A 19765-nucleotide genomic window follows, 5' to 3' on the forward strand; every position below is an offset into this window, starting at 1 on the left:
AAATGAGATAGGAAGCATTATACAGTGTTTTGAAACCAGGCGATCATAGTTGAAGAAGGTATTGCTTTATGTGTGTAACGAGTATACTATATATTCTGACGTCATGTACACGAAGTATTAGGTACATAGATACCAGGAGAACTTTAAATTGGAGCAGTGATAGTAATGTCTTTCGTAACATTTGAAATCAACGTGTGTCATCCTAGCAACATGTACCAGGACTTCATATTATGCAGTTTAGAGGTTCATGCAAAATGCACATCTTAAAATTATTATACAAGTGCTGACCCGTTATTGCTCTACTTCGTACCCCCTCCACTCGTGATTACCAAGGCATAGTAAGAATTTGCTTGGGCTTCAGCGTTGTACGTGTGTTAATACGTGTTTGTACGTGCATGCGTAGTACAAAGCTTGAGAAAAGGCATCAGAACAACCGTACGCGTATACAAAACACCACGTACGTTTGTAGAATTTTTTCATCATTTTACATTAATTCTTCATCATTTTAGAAGGTTTCACTTCTACCACGTGTGAATTGCACACATGGTATGGTATGGTATGGTATAAGGGCTCCTGTTTCCGCAATTAGACCATTAGAATGGGTCCATTTTGCGTGCAGTAATGGCCTGTTATGGCTGTGCAAGCCAGCCGCTGGAAACGCTGCAGATTAGTTTGTATGTCACAAGCTCTGTCCTGGGCCACCAAGCTATTGCTCTGTAGGAGATAATTGGTCTGATGACTGCTGTATAGAGCCATCTACTTATCTTTGGAGCAAGGCACTAGGTTTTGCCTATGAGTCTTCTGCACTGCCAAAAGATGATGCACGCTTTTTCCAGCTTATGTTCGAGGTGTTCCAAACCATATTAGTATCCAGTATGACCCATAGGTATTTAACTTGTTTAGTAAGGCTTAGTTCGTAGTTGCACACATGTTTTTAGTATTACCTACGGTGACGAAAACTAAGTTGGTAGTCCTAACGGATAAGACTAGCAAGAGACCACAGATAATCCAAGAGACAGAGATATCCATGACTTCTAGTCATGGAGGAAGCATTTGTTGAATGACAAGATGTTGTTGGAAAAACCGATTGCTAGTAACAAATGTATATCGACAGTGGAAAAGCAAAATTTACTAAGCGACATGGAGGTAACTTTATAGGAGAGCCAAAAGAAGTTCGTGATTTCAGAAAATAATTAATAAAAAAATATCCGTTTATTGGATTAACTTGATTTCAACGAAATATAATTGCTAATCATACCTTTTATTATCTTCATTGAACAGATGTACGTAATGTTGTGTTTCAAACGAGTTCGTGTCGCTTAGTAAATTTTGAACAAAAATGAGAAACCGGAAAAAATTACCAACCGACAAGAAACAAATTATTAAATGCAGGAAATAAATCGTTTATACTTCTTTTTGCATTTTTTAAGACCGGTAAAAAATCCTAAGCCTGAATCCAATGTTTTCATGATCTGGGTAAAATTGGTCCAAAGGTAAAATTGACCAATTGTTGTTAACAACAGAATAAATTTAACCAAGTAACAATATGTTTGTGGGTGTTGACTGAAATATTTTAATTTGGGGCTCGAAAAAGATGAGTACATAAAGCTTAAATTAAGACAAATTAAAGAAAACATTTAAAAATCGACTCACTTTTATTTTGTAACATAAATAATGTCTTTCGTTATAGTTTTAACAAAACAATAATAATAAAAAAACCCTTTCTTAAATTCTTGGAAACAAATGGAAAGATAAAATCACAATCTGTTAATATTATTAAAAAAGACGATGATACTAAACAACAACGCATCCCTTACAAATCTGACAACCGCCGTATTCATATAAAAATCAAATCACGCAAAAAAAAGCGACAAAAATGTTTATAAAGTAGGCAGGTCATGTTTTACCAAGCGACATACTACCAAATTGAATTTATTCAAGAAAAAATTACTAAACGCCATATTTTAAATAGTGAGAAAGGGTAATTATTGACTAACCGCCAAATTACAATAACTTACGGTATGGTAAAAATATCTAAGTCACAAAAATAAAAATTAAGCAAGAGGGCAAAAATGTCTTAGTGTGTTTTTTTAATTTTTTGGGTCCGGGTAATATATATATTATTATATATTGGTTTTATGGTAAAAGTATTTATTTACTTAAGGTATTAAACTTATCTATGATACTTGCTAAATTACTATATTTAATGGTTCTACTGGTGAGTACGCGGATCTCTACTATTAATTGGTTAAAATGGTTACTCGGACCAGTCCTGTAATCGTTATAGGCAAATGGTTAATGGTAACTAGGACCGGACCGATTAATGATTACTCGCGTACTGCATCTCTACTATGCATTGGTAGTAATGGTTAAAAGGGTTACTCGGACCAGTCCTGTAATGGTTATAGGCAAATGGTTAATAGTAACTAGGACCGGACCGATCAATGGTTACTCGCGTACTGCATCTCTACTATGCATTGGTAATAAATAATAATGGTTAAAATGGTTACTCGGGCCGGTCCTGTAATGGTCAATGGTAACCAGGACCGGCCCGATCAATGGTCACCCGCGTACTGCCTTACTAAAGGCAACACATGGTTTTATTACAATTAATTTTATCTACTAAGCAATATTTGTAATATAATGCTGTTCGATGGATTTACTTCGAACAGTGTATATAACTCAATATCGCAAAAAGTGTCGCTTAGTAAATTTTGTCTTTCCACCGTCGATATATAGTTATGTATATATTATATTTAGTATTCTAAATTATTCTAAAATAGCAATAAAAGCTGAATTTATTTTAAAATATTACGAATTGACATATTGGAGGAATAAAAACTCTATCTACTGTGCTGCAACCCGACAAAATCTGTTTCTCTTGACCAATGACGGTCTTTACATATAGACAATGCACCTCATTCAAAATCAAAGTCGCACATGCCACATATAACACCATAATAAGCTTCGACTGCTATGTCTACACATTTCCGCGTTTACTCCAGTTGTTAAAAAATTTATTGGTCAATAGGCAGCAATGTAAATACTATTTCAGTTTCAGCTGCGTATTTTGAATTTAGAACCCGATTTGGACAGTGACATCAGTGGAGTAGCAGTTAGGTATTTTTTAACCCCAGACGAAAAAAGGGTTGTTATAAGTTTTCTTCTTACGTCTTCGTTCGTCAGTCTGTCGCTATTTTCCGATCAAGATCTGTTCAGTCGTAGGTTTTTCACGTTTTTAATCAAAATTTACACTCATATTATAAAGGGGAAATTTGTGTGTTTATTTTTTGGCTTGTGTTTCTATTTGTTACTTCTTTACGTTCTAAAGGGATTTTGAGATGAGATAAACTCTCTGATGAGAGAAACTTAAACTCAAATATAATATTTTTATTTATTATATTTTGTGTTTATGAAATAGTTAGTTAAATTGTTGATTTACTTCCGTGATAACGTGTAAATAGTACTAGTAAGTAAGTGTTCACGTTCTTGTAAGCACCACCATTAAGATCACTAAAATCATCAAAATCATCATTTAAAAATAAATTAAAAACTTATCTTTTAACTACACAAAAAAAATTAATCATTCCACCACTTAGACCGTACGTCCTTGCTGGCTACAGGTAGCGGTTGTGTTTTGTAATACTGCTTTTGTTTTAATGTCTTACTATTGTCCTGTTTCTTTTTTTATTTGTATTTCGTTTATTTTATTTAGTTTTTGTATTTTCTCATCATTTAATTTTAATTAGTTAGTAATTGATTGATAACTTGGGTATTCGTGATGACACCCAAGTAAGGCTCCCACTGAAAACCAGCATAATGCTGTGTGAGAGACCTGGAATTGATCACATACAACAATTATTGTTGCTTTTATTCTAGATGTAGTGTTGTTTTATTGTAAATATTTTTTTGTTAATTTTATTTTATTCTTTGTAAACTGTGTGATCAAATAAAATAATTTTCTTTCTTTCTAAGCCGTTCACATTACACAAAATACAATATTGTTGTTGTTGTTTTTTGTTTTTTTATTTTTATTTTTAGTGAATCTGAACTACACTCACTAATAATTTGTCTAAATAATAATATATGTGTGGATCTACTAAATTTTACAATGCAGCAATGGACGTAAGCGCTTTGCAATTTGATTACATATAGTTAGAAATTCTGCCACAGATCGCACCCTTACTGTAAGTCGTTAAGGACTAATGAGTCCCATTGATCATCATATTAGACTACGACAACTACTTGACCATAACTACGTTATGGTAGATGACTTGAAAATCCTACTCGCATGAAAAATATTCGGCCGAGTATCCTTAATTTGCTCCTACGAATTGAAGAGTTCCGTTACTTTGTCATGGATTCCATAATCAGAACCAAACTCTCACCAAACTACCTTTGAAGTATTTTCTTTCCAATAAAAAATAATTATCGAAATCGGTTGGCGCGATATTGAGTTATTCGGAAAATCGCGTAAATACTTACAGCAAATTTAAGGTCTTATTAATAAACTTTTATGGTTTTCTCATGGCTAACATCATCAGATCTGGCCCAAAATGGGACCACACAGGAAGCACCAGCTTTCAAACATAAAAAAACCATACCGACGAATTAAGAACCTCCTCCTTTTTTTAAGTCGGTTAAAAAAGAATTATCAAAATCGGTTCACCCAGCCGTAAGTTCTGAGGTAACAAACAAAGAACATACCGAAGAATTGAGAACCTCCTCCTTTTTTGAAGTCGGTTAAAAAGAGCGACTCTATTGTTTTCATTTCTGACTGTGTCCTTTCATCTGTCCCATTCTGACAAGCGGGTCTTGTCTGGGGCCTTGGCAATAATTGTACCATATTTAATGAAAAAAATATTCGTTTTATTAAATTAAAATATTCTTTTTGCATATCAATCTTATATAAATAAAATAACCTTACCAATGTTAAGTCACACCATTTTTTTTGAGTCGTTAATGTATTATTTAAGCACTTTTTATAGCACACTTAGGCTTGTTGACACACAGTTGACACACGACTATGGAGAAAAGTGTGCTTACATTGTCTTTAAGCACACTTTTGCCGTTCCGTTAAATTTTTTGTTAATTATTATTCTGAAGAATAATTATTGACAGAATTTATTGTACAGCTGTATTGGACAGTTAATATTTTAAAGAATATCAAAGTTAATTAATAAAAAATTTTCTCTAACTATACGAGCGACGTGTCCGTTCGAGTCGTAAAACGTTGCACTAAATGTATCCGGAGTCAGTGGTGGTCACGTCGAGCAGAACGTGCGCTTGAGAAATGCTGAGCAAGTGGATATATTATTTAGTAATACAAAATTTTCGTTGTTTGTCGCCGCCCGCCTGCTACCCGTGCGCCCTTCGCAGGTTGCATGAATGAAATGGGCGTGTGGGTGGTGAAAAATGAAAATGGCCGTAGACAGACGTGTCCAAACTTTTATAATTGGCTACGTTATTGCTCTTTTTATTCTTGGTTTTTTAAATTTGATTATTCCCTGAAAGTCAGTATTTATATATTCTTATGCTTGCAGCGGCGTCCGCGTTGTGTGCCTGTTTGTCTCCATCCCGCAAATATGTGAGAACGATGGCTGGTCCATGCGTCAACTCGTGAACGGGTGCTGCTTGTGGTGCCAGGTCGACCTGTTATAGTTAATAAATCATTGTATTTGTTGGATGCAATTACTAATTATGACAGAAATCACGACCATCATGTTCACGAAGCATCCTTACAATAAATTCAAGCTCTAAAGGTTGATGTATCCAATATATATACATATTACAATTTATATTTACTCAGTTTATTCTTTATTACTTTATATGAAATAATTTATATTATTTAAACACAATTCATATATTGGATGCACCTTACAAACTAATTTGTTATGTACTTTACTGCCATTGTAAAATACTTAATTTTATTGAAAAGCGTGGCCGTCGAGTTTCTTATAAGTTACTTCTCACGAGCTTAACTTTTTCCGGTCATATAGTAAATTCAGTACTTTAAAAGAAATGTTTATATTGGCTATTCAAAGCGATAGTTTAAGCCAAATTGAATAAAGTTTATTTGACTTTGACTTTTATAAAAATAATGAAAATGTTGCAAGTAAAATGATAAAGTATATTATATAATAAAATAGCAAAACTATTTAACTTTAGGCATATTATGTAGGTTTATTTCCGTGTTTCTAGCAAGTGAACCTTTCCTGAACAATTCATCCTGATATTTTGCTTCTTCGTCTTTTAATCGAATACTTTCTTCTACGCACGCAATAAACACTTCAAAAAATTCGAAGAATACCAATTCAATATCGAGATTTATAACATTTTCGTTGCTTATTATATTTGGAAATATAGATGAAAAAATTTTGATAATCGTTTTGCTGGAGAGATTGCCTATATTAAATAGCTTCAAATCAATTTTTTCACACGTGTCCCCGTTGGGAATGTGATCTGAAACAAATTCAAATAACATTTATGAAACTATAAAAACTAAAATTTACTAGAAAACGTGTGGTGTGATGGCGCCTACTTCGCCTACTTCGGAAATTTTGGAAAGGTGGACAAATGTATGACAATATTATAATTTCATCGGTGCTGTAAATAGCTTTTCATGGACATGGTGCGATTTTCTACATATGTTCTAATAAATGGAGCCTTGAAAAATCTTATATTGATATGTTAGTTACACTTCATCTTAACAAACCTGCAACATAGGTGATTTCGTCGCCGAATACATATGCGTTTTGCCCCAGTAAAGGATCTTCCTCTACAAGCACAGGTTGTTGCTCTGTGCTGTGTGATGCATAGCGTATAGCACACAGAAAGTCTCTTATAGTACATGGTTCTCCTATGATTCGATAAAGATCATAAGCTCCTTTTAGTGGTACGAATAAACCACATCCATCAGTTAAATGACCTAGGAATAAAAATTACTTTATTCATAATTTTTTATTGGGTTGCTGAATGATTTTTCAAGGTTTTATTTAGATAAGATTGGCCATTTAGAGAACTCCAAATAAAACTTGAAAAGAAACACTATAGTCTTTAGGGTTTCAAATGCTATAAATTATTGGTAAATATAAAGCAAACTGTTAATACCATATTTACGGCCAACACCAGTTAGTATATCTTCTTCCATAAAAGTTCGAAAGGCGCAGCTCAATATTGTATCAGGCTTCTTCTCCGGTAATTGTCTTTTAGCATATAGTTTACTAGCAATCGCTATGAGACAGTGTAGAAACTGCCAAAAATAAATCTTTTCAAAAGGGTTATGCGGTGACTTTGACAGCCATGCCGAGTTAGCGTGAAATGTCCGATCAATGTCAATTAGAGTCAAGCCTTTACTATGAATATTACAATCATAAAATAATTGCCAAAAATACAAACGAATAAGAACAGGCGTAAAATGTACTTCTTCCGTGTTGCAGATTGTAGCATACTGATAGTAAATAGATTTCAGTTGCATTTCGTAGCACTGAAGGGCCTTGCGCAGAGCAATTTCTTCGAATGTCATAAATTCTTCAATGTTGATTTCAGCTACAGTAGTGCTATTATTAACAGTACAACTTTGTCTACCACCTCGCTCCTTATTGTTTTCCAAATATTCAGAAATCGTATTGTCTATTATTTCTTTTTCTTTATCTAACCTCTTTAAAGCCTGGTCTATGTGATAGTAAAGCCCAATATACTGATCACAGATATCAAATTTGAATGGCTCTTGTATTGCATTACGTTTGTTATCAATACTTGGCGCATTGCTATTATTCGTTTCAGAGAGAGTCCCGAAATTATCATCGATGAATAAATTCTGATCTTTTAGAATAAGACCGTTGTTAGTTACAATCATTCCAGCTCCATCCTTCTTGTCTTTTCTGAATTCTCCTTTATAATAAGACCCTAAACCGAATCCCAAATTCAAAACTCCATATCCATGTCGTTGTCCTTTTTCCCAATTGCCGTTATATGCAATTAAGGAAGGTACTGACATTGAATTATTATAACAAGCTTCCCAAATATAAATTCCAAACCCTGACATGACATCATTCTTCCAGCCACCTCTATAAAACTACAAAAAATTATTAGAATCGTAGGTATAGCAGCTAGCACGTCATTACTGACAATTTGTTTTACTTAGTATCTTACATCATGATTAGGCCATATCATTAGTCCTTTGCCTTCTCTCGTATAATACTCCCACTCTCCTTTATATCCACTTACTGCACAGTACTCTCGCGATCCAAATCCATGCCGAACATTCTAAAAAGGAAAACTTGATTGCATGTATAATCATAAATATCGTCTGACATAATGCTTTCAGGGTGCTGATGAGGCTGCCCCGATTTTGTAGCGGATCAGAGATGTTCGCTGAAGCACGGGTTGACTGTTTTTTATGCGACTATGCGCAAAAGATGTGGATCCCTGGTGAGCAGAGTGCTAGGCAGTACCAAAAGCATTCTGAAGATGATTGAGAGCAGGTTAGAATGCATATATGTGGGTCATTGCTGCAGTATTTCTAACGGAATGGCGAAGTAATGACACGCATCTTTATCTTAATTCGTAAAAGGTTAAGGATAAGTAAGTTTAGAAAATAAGTTTGCTGTATTGCTAACAAATATGAGAGATACTTGAAATTTTTAATATTATATTATATTTAATATTAAAAAGTTTATTAATATTTAATGACTTACGTTTACCCAATCACCGTCGTAGGAGTTCTTAAAGGTCCCTGAGTAGTAAATAGCACCCTGGCCATGTTTAGTACCGCAAAGCCATTCCCCAGTATACGAGCGTTGTTTCCGCGAGTCTACATACAAGCCGCGGCCATGTCGCAGGCTACCGACAAAATAGCCCTCATACCAGGTATCATCCTTCCACTGTATAATTCCTTTTCCATGTATCTGGTTATCCTTGAACTGTCCCTGGGGGTATAATTCTTCCAATTAACGTTTTCATTTGCGTAGTTTTTTATGTATCCTAAGTAAATATAAGTAAGTATGTGATCAACGGCTTATTTACACGAATGAGCCGTTGATCACATAGAGAGCGTTAGCAATTTAAAACAGAACCCCGAGCGACACTGCATTGTAATCAGTTGTAATGGGTAGTGGGCATCGCTCACCTTCAAAGTCTTCCTTTTCTAGTAACGAGGCGAAACGAGCATAAGGCTCACCGGAATTACAGAAGCTATTCTGGCCTTTTAGAAAGGTGTATGCGGTTGTCATTAAAAGATGTCAAATACTAAAAATATAGTTTTGACTACACCTCTAAAGAGGCGTATAGTAGTTAACAGATTTTATTGATTAGAGATTAGCTATAATTTACGACAAATTCTACTTAAGCAGAAATGTTTTATTATGTATAAGGGTTTATTACAAAAAATATTTAAACCTAAGTGTTATTTTTTGCGTTAATCAAATTTAGCGGGCACGAAAATAAAATCTATGGTTTGATAGCGTCGACGAAGGCCGTGGAAAGACAAACTGGCTTTAAAAAAACAAAAAAAAATAAATAATAATTAATGAATAGAGATCAGATTCATTTTAATAGTCTCTAGTATTGTGTGAGATAAAGAGGATAAAAGCATGTCTGTCTAAGTTAGTGAGAAATGATTGCTTTGTAATCAGTAAAGTTCCTAAAACTTCCGAGAGATGGCGCTGTGCCTAAAGGGTACAAAGTTACATCGCACTATCATTTGTCACATCGCACTATCATCAGCGGAAACTCCATAGGGAGTGCCGCATGCACCTCTCTCTCCCCAAGAGAAGGTCGCCTTCGATGTAGGCTTAGAGGGCACATGCCCAAAGCCAACTGCAGGTGGTGTGTTTAGTGGGTAGGCACCTAGGTTTTCACGTGAGTCCCACATAACCAACGCAGACTTAGGCTGCGTTGGTATGCATGAGCATTCACCACCTCCCTCCTGTCGTTATCCCGGAGGGTAGCCCATTCCCTTGCTTGGGCGCAAAAAAAAAAAAAACTCATGTTCAGTATTTGTTCAATATAGTGTTTGAGAAGAATAAAGGTGTAAGTGCAAGAGTGTGTTTTATTGAGCCATATGGTAAGAGTGTTGAGTAAAGTGTTAAACATAATGGTGCCGAAACTGGGAGAACTGTTAGTAATAGATCTTAAGTAAATATCAGTTAAAAAGACTTAGTGCAATCGCGGTTATAAATTAACTTTAACTATTTCGAGTGTTTAAAAAAAAGACTTAGTAAAATTCAGTGTTTGTTTAGACTTAGAAAAATTTCAATTCGAAAACACTTAGAAAAATTTCGCGTTGTAGACGATAATATCATCCATATAGACTTTGAAAAATGTTGTATGAGAATAACTTGTACAAAAATTTGAAGAAATAGTGACTTAGTTAATGCGGCTTATATGAACTTTGTTGTTGCCAATAGGACATTTATATTGATAAGTTTATGATTGAACTTTAGATATATTGGACATTTGAAATTGTTTATGTGCTAGTACTGAACTTTTGGTATATCGAACTTTTGTTTTAAATTAATTTAGATTTCATATAAAGATGCAGTCGTTAATTTTGGTACAAGAAGATCGTTTTGAAAACTTAATGAAAGCGGAGAGAAATTATAAAAAATCACCGAAAGAGAGAGTAACCAAAGGTTATACTGAATCTAGATTGGAGACTTTAGAAACATTATGGACCGAATTAAAGTGTGATCATCGAGAAATTATGGCGCAAGCTACTAAAGATATAAGAAAAGAATTATCATACTTTTCTGAGGATTTATACGAGCAATTTGAAGAATTTTATACTGCCTACAAATCACTATTAAAAAGTAAACTTGAACAGCTTCAATCTTTAACAGAAAAGGAAAATATAATTGTTTCTATGCCCAATTCTGGAGCATGTTCTATGCATAATGAAGTAAATTTGCCGTTAATTAAACTACCCTCATTTACTGGAAAATATAATGAATGGCAATCTTTTAATGATTTATTTGAGAGCCTAATTCACAACAATAAGAAGTTGAGGAGTGTACAGAAGCTTCATTATTCGAATAGTTGTTTAAGCGGAGAACCTGAAGATTTGCTACGCAATTTAACTATTACTGATGCAAAGTATGAGGAGGCCTGGTTATTATTAAAAAGGCGATACGACAATAAAAGATTTAATTGCAACGCTGTTCTTAAGACATTATTTTCCATTAAACAAATCAATCATGAGTCAGCCAGCGCACTTAAACTAATCCTTGATACAACACTAAGTTGTCTGAAACAGTTGAAAAATTTGGGTATTGACATAGCATCGTGCAATCCTGGTATATATAGTTGTTTCCAAGTTAGATTCTGAATCTCATAAGCAGTGGGAAACACAAATGAGTAATACTGCACCAGAAGAAATGCCTAAATGGAGTCAACTTGCTAAATTCTTAGAAGCAAGATTCCGAGCGCTAGAAATGATTGATACAAGTAGAAGTAAAGCTTCTGTGCAGATTCATCATATTCCGAGAACCAAATCCTTTCATACTTCAGTTTTTGACCAAAGCAATTCGGTTAAGGATCCTGTTTGTACATTATGTGGAGAAAATCATTATCTGTTTACGTGTAAAAAATTTAGTACACAACAACCAAAAGAGAGACAAGAGTTTGTACAAACCAAAGGATTGTGTTTTAACTGCTTAGCTCCGACCCATTCGGTTAAAAACTGTAGGCTATCAAAATCCTATCAGAAATGTGGAACACGTCATCACACTCTCTTGCACTATAATAAAGAATCGAACAATACTGAGAATATTGCGCAACTATCAACTTCGCTGGGATCAGAGACGAGAATTATATCTAACTTCGCAACAGAGAAGCTTCAACCCAGCGAGGTCCTACTTGCAACTGCGCTTTTAAAGACAAAAGAACGAAACGACTGTGAGCACCATATCAGAGCACTTTTAGATCAGGGCTCACAGGCGTCATTCATCACGGAAGCTACAACTCAACTGCTTGGACTTAAGCGCTCACCAGTTAATGGTTAGGTGTCAGGTCTGGGTCCTGGTGAAACGAGAGTCAGACACATGGTTTCTATACATGTCGAATCACGCCAGAATCCCAAAAATTCAATCCAAGTAGAAGCGTATGTGCTGAGATCATTTTCATGGGTACTTCCGTCAACTGATGTTATACCATCTGATGATAAAGAAATTGGGGATCTATTCCTAGCCGATCCAGGCTACGCAACTCCTAGTAAAATCGATCTTTTACTTGGAGCTGAAGCGTATAGTGAAATATTGACTGAGGGCATGATCAAACATCCAAAAGGCAATTTAATTGCCCAAAACACTATTTTTGGATGGATTATATTGGGAAGGCTGTCAAATGGCACAAATACAGTAGTGAAAAGAGTAGTTAACATGCATCTTCAAATCAGAGAAGACAATATACTAAAACAATTTTGGGAACTAGAGACGGAACCTAATAACATTTTCAAAAAGAAGTTGACCAAAGAAGAAATTCAGTGTAATAACCTATTCGAAACTACAACTACGAGAGATAACGATAGGCGGTACATTGTTCGACTACCGTTCAAAAAAGACAAACCCGAATTTGAAAAAGAACAGTTTAAAGAGTTAGCTTTAAAAAGATTTTATTCAACTGAACGAAGACTGTTAAGGAATTTTAAACATTATGAAGAATATCAAAGGGTTCTGGAAGAATACATCACGCTAAATCATATGAAGTTAGTAGACAGTAGAGAAGAGATAGAAGATTCTGCAGCAGTTTATCTCCCCCACCATGCAGTAATAAGGGAAGATAAAGACACAACAAAGCTACGAGTAGTTTTTGACGGTTCCCTAAAGGGAGCAATAAATAATGTCTCATTAAACGATAGTCTTTTGATAGGTCCAAAATTGCAACAAGATTTGAGACATTTATTAATGAGGTGGCGATGTGGAGGTATTGCTATAGTAGCAGACATTGTTAAAATGTATCGCCAAGTGAGAGTACATGATAAAGACACAAAATATCAGCGTGTAATGTGGAGACCTAGTCTTACTCAACCAGTGCAGCACTATGAATTACTTACACTAACTTTTGGAACAGCTTGTGCACCATATCTTGCTGTTAAGTGTTTACAACAAGTAGCTAAAGATGATGGACATAAATTTCCAAATGCGGCAGAGAAGGTTTTGAAAGACTTTTACGTAGATGACCTCATGACCACATGTGAATCTGAAGAAGAAGCTAAAATTGTGTATAAGGAAATGAATAATCTATTACAAGGAGCAGGATTCCAGTTTCAAAAATGAAGTAGCAACAGTGAGGAGTTTTTAAAATACGCTAGTGAAGAAAATACTTGTTTAGATCAATCAATTCATATAAAAGCAAATGATACTTTAAAAGTTTTGGGAATAAGCTGGAATCGAACTACAGACAATTTTGAATATACAGTAAATTTACATGACGTTAAAGATACAATTACGAAGAGAAAAGTTCTATCAGGCATTGCAAGGCTCTATGACCCTATGGGTTGGATAGCGCCAGTCGTGGTCAAGGCCAAGATATATATCCAAAAATTGTGGCGAGCAAATTTAGAATGGGACGATATACTATCAAAAGATCTTTTAAAGGAATGGTTAAATTTTAGATCAGATTTAGTGAGTCTAAAGAATGTAAGAATTCCGAGATGGATGCACTTGACAAAGAATTCTCGTAGAGAATGCATTTTCCGATGCATCTAAATTAGCGTATGCAGCGGTTATTTACCTTAGAACAGTAAATACTGATGGCAATGTCCATGTGAGTTTGGTGACAGCTAAGACAAAGGTTGCCCCAATTGAGAAAGAGGTAACTATTCCAAGATTAGAGCTTTGCGGTGGCGTACTAACTGCAAAATTGTTGTATGAGGTTTCCCAGATCTTAGACATACCCAAAGAAGACCTTTACGCATGGACTGACTCGGCTGTTGTTTTAGCATGGCTAAAGGGCTTGCCAAATCGATGGACAACTTTTGTGAGCAACCGAGTCTCTGAAATAATCAAAATAATTGAATATGACCAATGGGGCCATGTTCCGACGGATATGAATCCGGCTGACTGTGCTTCGAGAGGTCTGCAGCCATCAGAATTGTCAGGCCACCAGCTTTGGTGGAACGGGCCACAATGGCTCAGAGGGCGTGTGATTAAATCTGACAAAAAAGAATTTACTACACACGAAGAACAGATGGCTATCAAAACTTGTATTGCCTTAAAGAAAACAGAAAATAAATTTTTATGGACAAGATTTTCATCGCTATCAAAAGCCCTTCGAATTTTATCACGATGTAGAAGATTTTGTACTATGACCAAATTATGTAAAGAAGAAAGAAATAAAATCAAAGATGTTATAACTACAGAAGAAATGGAAAAAATATTACTAATTTGCGTTAAACAAGCTCAAGAGGTCGACTTTAGTGACAGCATAAAGGAGATCAGAAAGCGAGGATGTGTCAGTAAGAAAAACGTGCTTCACACACTTCATCCTTTTGTTGATAAAGAGGGACTTTTAAGAGTTGGTGGACGAATTAAATTCGCCAATGCATGCTACGATACAAAACATCCGTTAATCATGCCTGCTAAGAGCCACCTTACCAAATTACTAGTTAGGGATGCTCATGAGAAAACATTGCATGGCGGACCTCAAATTATGCTTAATCTATTGAGGGAGAAATACTGGATTGTACGAAGCAGAGATCAAGTAAAAAAATGCTATAGAGAATGTGTAAAATGTTTGCGATATTCAAAAATGAATTAAACACCGTTGATGGGACAGTTACCTGAAGACTTAGACTAAGACCGAGTAAGCCTTTTAAATCTACAGGTGTGGATTATGCGGGTCCAATTAATGTTCGAGCATCACCTGGCAGAGGAATAAGATCTTATAAAGGCTACATTGCTCTGTTCATTTGCATGGTGACACGCGCGATTCACCTGGAACTGGTGTCTGAGTTGTCAGCTAAAGGTTTTATAGCGGCTTTTAGGAGATTCGTGTCGAGGCGAGGCTTTTGTCAAGATATATTTAGTGACAATGGCACTTATTTTGTGGGCGCTGATAAAACACTGAGAGAAATGTTTGACGCAGCAAAATCTAACATGCCTGAAGAAATTGCCAGAGTACTGAACATTGAAGGCACGAAGTGGCACTTCATTCCGCCACATTCGCCCAATTTCGGTGGTATCTGGGAAGCTGGAGTACGTTCCGCAAAGATGCACTTAAGAAAGGTCATTGGTGACAGTACTCTTACATATGAGGAATTGTCCACTGTGTTGACACAAGTTGAAGCGTGCTTAAATTCACGGCCAATCACTCAACTCAGCGATGATCCTGATGATTGTCTACCATTGACACCAGGTCATTTCCTTGTCGGCGAGCCACTTATTACTATACCAGATAAAGACTATTCCGAAGATAAATTTACTGGATTAGATAGATGGAGGCTGATGCAAAAGATGGTAAATGATTTTTGGAAGAGATGGTCAAAGGAATATTTAGTTACTTTAAGTCAGTGATATAAATGGAATAAAGAAACAAACGAACCTGAAATAAATGATATTGTCATTGTTAAGGAAGATAACATTCCTCCAGCCAAGTGGGTACTGGGAAAGATTATTGAGAAGCATACCGGTAAAGACAATATCGCAAGAGTTGTAACTATAAAGTGTAAAAATACATTTTTTAAAAGACCTGTTAGTAAATTATGTTTTTTGCCTAGATCAAGTTAGAATTTTCATTATTTAAAATAGTTGTCACGGTGGGCGGTTGCCACCCAATCAAATAGTGGTTGTAAAATGTTTTCATAAATTTATAACGGTTTAGATTTATACTAATTTTTATTGTGTTTTCTTGCATTAAGTATTAGATTCAAAAGTTTAATTTTGTTTACTTTGCTTTATTTGAGTTGTTACTTTCAGTTTATTTTTTGTTAACGAGTTTGATATTTATTTGAAGGACAAGTCCTTGATGGGCGGAATGTCTAAGTTAGTGAGAAATGATTGCTTTGTAATCAGTAAAGTTCCTAAAACTTCTGAGATATGGCGCTGTGCCAAAAGGGTACAAAGTTACATCGCACTATCATTTGTTCTATACTATTCATCCAGATCAAGGTCTTATACTCATGTCCAGTATTTGTTCAATATAGTGTTTGAGAAGAATAAAGGTGTAAGTGCAAGAGTGTGTTTTATTGTGAGCCATATGGTAAGAGTGTTGAGTAAAGTGTTAAGCAATGTCTACGTCATAAGTTATATTGCCCACTTCTGTTTTTCAATATATTAATTTGAAATTATTGAGACCAACGTAACAGTGGTTTAGAATGTTAGCTAAATATTTAAACCTCTTACTAAGTAAACTGTTCCATCTGCCCATCTAAACCGACCTTCACCGTGCATACACTTCATGGAAATACCACCTTCATATACGTTGCCATTCCGAAAATGTATAATTGCTCTCTCGTCTGAACCAGACCACCAACTGTGCTGATTGATAGGAACCTAAACAGCGAAATGATATTAAATGTTATCTGTAACAAGTAGACCTAAATAACAAAAAATAATTTCGAATTAAATACCTCGGGGCTATCTAGAAGCTCAATTTTCGAGCGACTTTTTCTATTCTTAGTTATTTTAGCTGTAAAAATATACATTATTAAAAAATCCAAAGCTATGATAAAAAATGTTATTAATTTTCGTTCAGATTTATATTTAAATGAAAATTGATATAACGGGATACCCAACTGTTAGACTAACCAAATTATTTTATACCAAAACAAAAGACAGAAACTTGCTTTTATCGAGGGGGAGGACAAAAGTGCATTAACAGCCAGCAACACAGGGGTGTTGCTGGCTGTTTAGAAAAGTGTACGCGCTTTTTTCGAAGGTACCCATGTCGTATTGTCCTGGAAACGATGCACAAGGAAGCTCATTCTATAGATTGGTTGTACGTGGAAAAAGTTACTTGAAAACCGAACTGTAGAGGAACGCCACACATACAGATGGTTGGGATGACACCGTAGTTTGTGGCGTCTCGTCCAAAGGTGGACTTCGGCGACAGGAAGCAGGTCAAACTTCTCTTCAGCACACTTCCAGTGATAAATGCGGTAGAAAACCCAGAAGGCATTAACGGAGGTATTGTCGGAGCGGTGATTTAACCCACAGAAGACTCAAGTGGAGCACACTTGAGTCTTCTGTGGGTTAAATTGGACAAGGTTTATTTCAACCCATTCCTCGAACCTGTTAAAAAGCTGTCTCTTTTGCCGTGAGGGCCAGGATGTGCAGCGGCGGCTGGTTGAGGTTCTTTTAGTCTGTTATTGTTATTGGTCATTGAAAAGTCAAAAGCTCAAAAAAATAAATACCAAAGTAGGCTTACCTATTTCCGATTACAATTTAATATAGGTACAAATCTTGAAAATTGTTTCCATATAAGAATATAATGAATATCAAAAGCAAATATCTATAGTTACCCCTAACTATGAATATTCTTATAAACAAGACTTTACCGTTAGCATCGTGTAAATGGTAAATATCATAATAATTAAATAAAATAAACTCGCTTCACATAGCAAAGTCATGCAAAATTATATGGCACTTATGTTTTTGTAATCTGCTACTGCTTTATCTATGTGTTTGATAGAGCCGTAAAACTGTTACATTTTGTTATAATGTAATAATTCAAAACTACCATTAGTGAGTCTCCTTTTTTTGTTCGAAGATATTAAGTCGCTCGGAGTTCTCTCAAAGTCTGGCTGCTCTTCAAGCTTATGGGGTTCTATAACTTCCCAAGAATCTACAATATGTTCCAGCATAGATTCAAACAGAACTGTAACAAGTTCCTTTCGAACAGAACCTTTCGGACGCTGTGCTAGAGACACTCCAGAGTCACTCATGAGCCGTACTGAGGATGTTGGCCCGTAGTCGCTTCTGTCGTCTCTTGTACATCTTGAGCCCACTAGTAAAGAACTATCACGACGTGTTAAGGTCCTCTGCGAATCCACGTAATACATTGCGTGATACTGAAAATTAATTTAAATATACATACGTAATAGGTATATGATTTTAGTTTTGTAACCAAGATGTTCCAAGTATCGGCGAGTATTTTTGGAGATGAAGCGTGTTTTTTTTTTATGGTAAAGGAGGACAAACGAGCGTACGGGTCAACTGGTGTTAAGTGATCACCGCCGTCTACATTCTCTTGTAACACCATCTTCTCATGGAATCACCTTTGGGTATGGCCTCTGGTTCTCGACACTAACCTATGCGAAACATAGCGGCACTAGGCCGCTACTTCACGCCGGTAACCTGTTTACCTAATGGTAAATATTACACCCTGTCGGAATGGTCAATGCACTGCCGCTTAGGATTATAGATTGAAGCATCACATATTTTGCGCTCGTTACTATGGTTGAGATCTATACTTAGATGTATATTTGTTCAGAGTTCAGACTGAGTAAAGTGAGTACGTAAAACTAAACTAGTGTGATAAAACGCGAACCTGTCTTAGTTTAAGATCAGCATATTTCAGCTGTTAAATGACTATAAAAAGTCTGAGCAAAGTCTAAGTACCTACTCTGTGAAGATCTCAGCGGTCTCATTAGCTACCTACGGTGCATTTCTTTTCTATCTTACTCAGAATTATTAAGCTTTAGATTCTTTATGAGCATATATGTACACAACCAGCTGAAACCCTTCATAAGTCGAAAACCTACTCTATAACTTATTTTTCGTCTTCCTTGAAAATCGTCATTTGTATTACTACAAACTAGATATATACTTACATAAAATGTTATTTACAACCAAGATATTAAAAATTTGCTCACTTTTAGCCTAAGCTTTTGAGTTTTATGAGCAATTACGTTGTTATTGTATCAAAGAATTATGGCAACAAAGACAATGTCACGTACTGTATACTGACACTAACTATTGACATTTTTCCTGAAAGGTTTTAATTGTAGGTATTTTTTAATTTTGATATGATAAATTACTGAGGCAAATTCTCTTTTAGATACGAGTTGTGAAGACTACCTACCGACTCGTCCTAATTGAAAAATAATTTTACCATAATATTGCACGTGCCTTGCTCCAGATACACATAATATTTATGCTAAGTAGGTATATAGGTACTATTGCGAAGACTTCATTGTTTTCATAATTTGAACTTGCTTACTCAAAACTAGTATTAATAATTAGTAAAGTTAAATAATTAAACTAGTATTATCCGAGATCTGCAAGCATTGACGTACAATAAACAACTAGACTCAAATCACGCTCAAAAATTGTCTGAAGCAAAACTCTGCCTACGCGTCTATTAGGCAGAGTTTTCGTTCAGTTGTCATTTCCGCACCATAATCGAAGAGCTTCTTATGAGGGTATACAATAGACTTTGAACATGACTGCTACGAAAGGTTTCCGGCTCTCCTACCCTTCAGGCGTTGTCCCTAAATTATGGAAGGCGGCTTTAGTGCACCCGATCCCTAAGAAAGGTGTACGCTCGGATCTGTCCAACTACCGCCCCATTGCCATTACCTCCATTTTCTCCAAAGTTTCTGTGTGTTTCTCAAAATGAAGTCGATCAGCAATCATAAGCTGGTGATTTTCGTGCATACCTCACCCATAAACGAGTGCAAGCGGTGGAGTCGAAGGGAGAGGCGTTAGCGGGTAGTTTGGACATAGCGATGGCCTTCCATGAGACAGACCTACTACGAAGAGCGGCTCAAATCATCGACTATCAAGTCATCTCCAATTGGCTTGATTCTTTGGCGTTGCTTAGAGAT

The 19765-nt window shown here is 35.7% G+C and overlaps 1 protein-coding gene across 2 annotated transcripts; it reads right to left on the reverse strand.

Moving 5' to 3' along the window:
- Nucleotides 1-6116: 6116 nt before the first annotated feature.
- On the reverse strand, nt 6117-18870 carry LOC126968906 (radial spoke head 10 homolog B-like). Of its 2 annotated transcripts, XM_050814068.1 has the most exons (9): nt 18770-18870; nt 17677-18007; nt 16568-16626; nt 16341-16490; nt 8700-8930; nt 8155-8268; nt 7111-8077; nt 6716-6928; nt 6117-6462 (listed from the first exon to the last, which is right to left on the reverse strand). In XM_050814068.1, the coding sequence occupies exons 2-9, from the start codon at nt 17996-17998 to the stop codon at nt 6155-6157; spliced, it is 2364 nt and encodes a 787-aa protein (XP_050670025.1). In that variant the 5' UTR covers nt 17999-18007; nt 18770-18870; the 3' UTR covers nt 6117-6154. The 2 variants fall into 2 exon arrangements, with proteins under 2 accessions (XP_050670025.1, XP_050670026.1); XM_050814069.1 differs by lacking the exons at nt 16568-16626; nt 18770-18870 and having other exon boundaries at nt 17677-17733.
- Between the last annotated feature and the right edge of the window lie 895 nt (nt 18871-19765).

The sequence above is a fragment of the Leptidea sinapis genome, chromosome 17 (assembly GCF_905404315.1).
Source record: "Leptidea sinapis chromosome 17, ilLepSina1.1, whole genome shotgun sequence".
NCBI lineage: Eukaryota > Metazoa > Arthropoda > Insecta > Lepidoptera > Pieridae > Leptidea > Leptidea sinapis.

Bases quoted from the DNA above. Each gene is read 5' to 3' on its own strand.
- LOC126968906 (XM_050814068.1), bottom strand. From the start codon at position 17,998: ATGTATTACGTGGATTCGCAGAGGACCTTAACACGTCGTGATAGTTCT. The intron at 16,627-17,676 runs GTAGTTTTGAAT...ATATTTTTACAG, and splicing joins AAAAAGGAGACTCACTAATG to CTAAAATAACTAAGAATAGA. The intron at 8,078-8,154 runs GTAAGATACTAA...AATTTTTTGTAG, and splicing joins TGATATGGCCTAATCATGAT to TTTTATAGAGGTGGCTGGAA.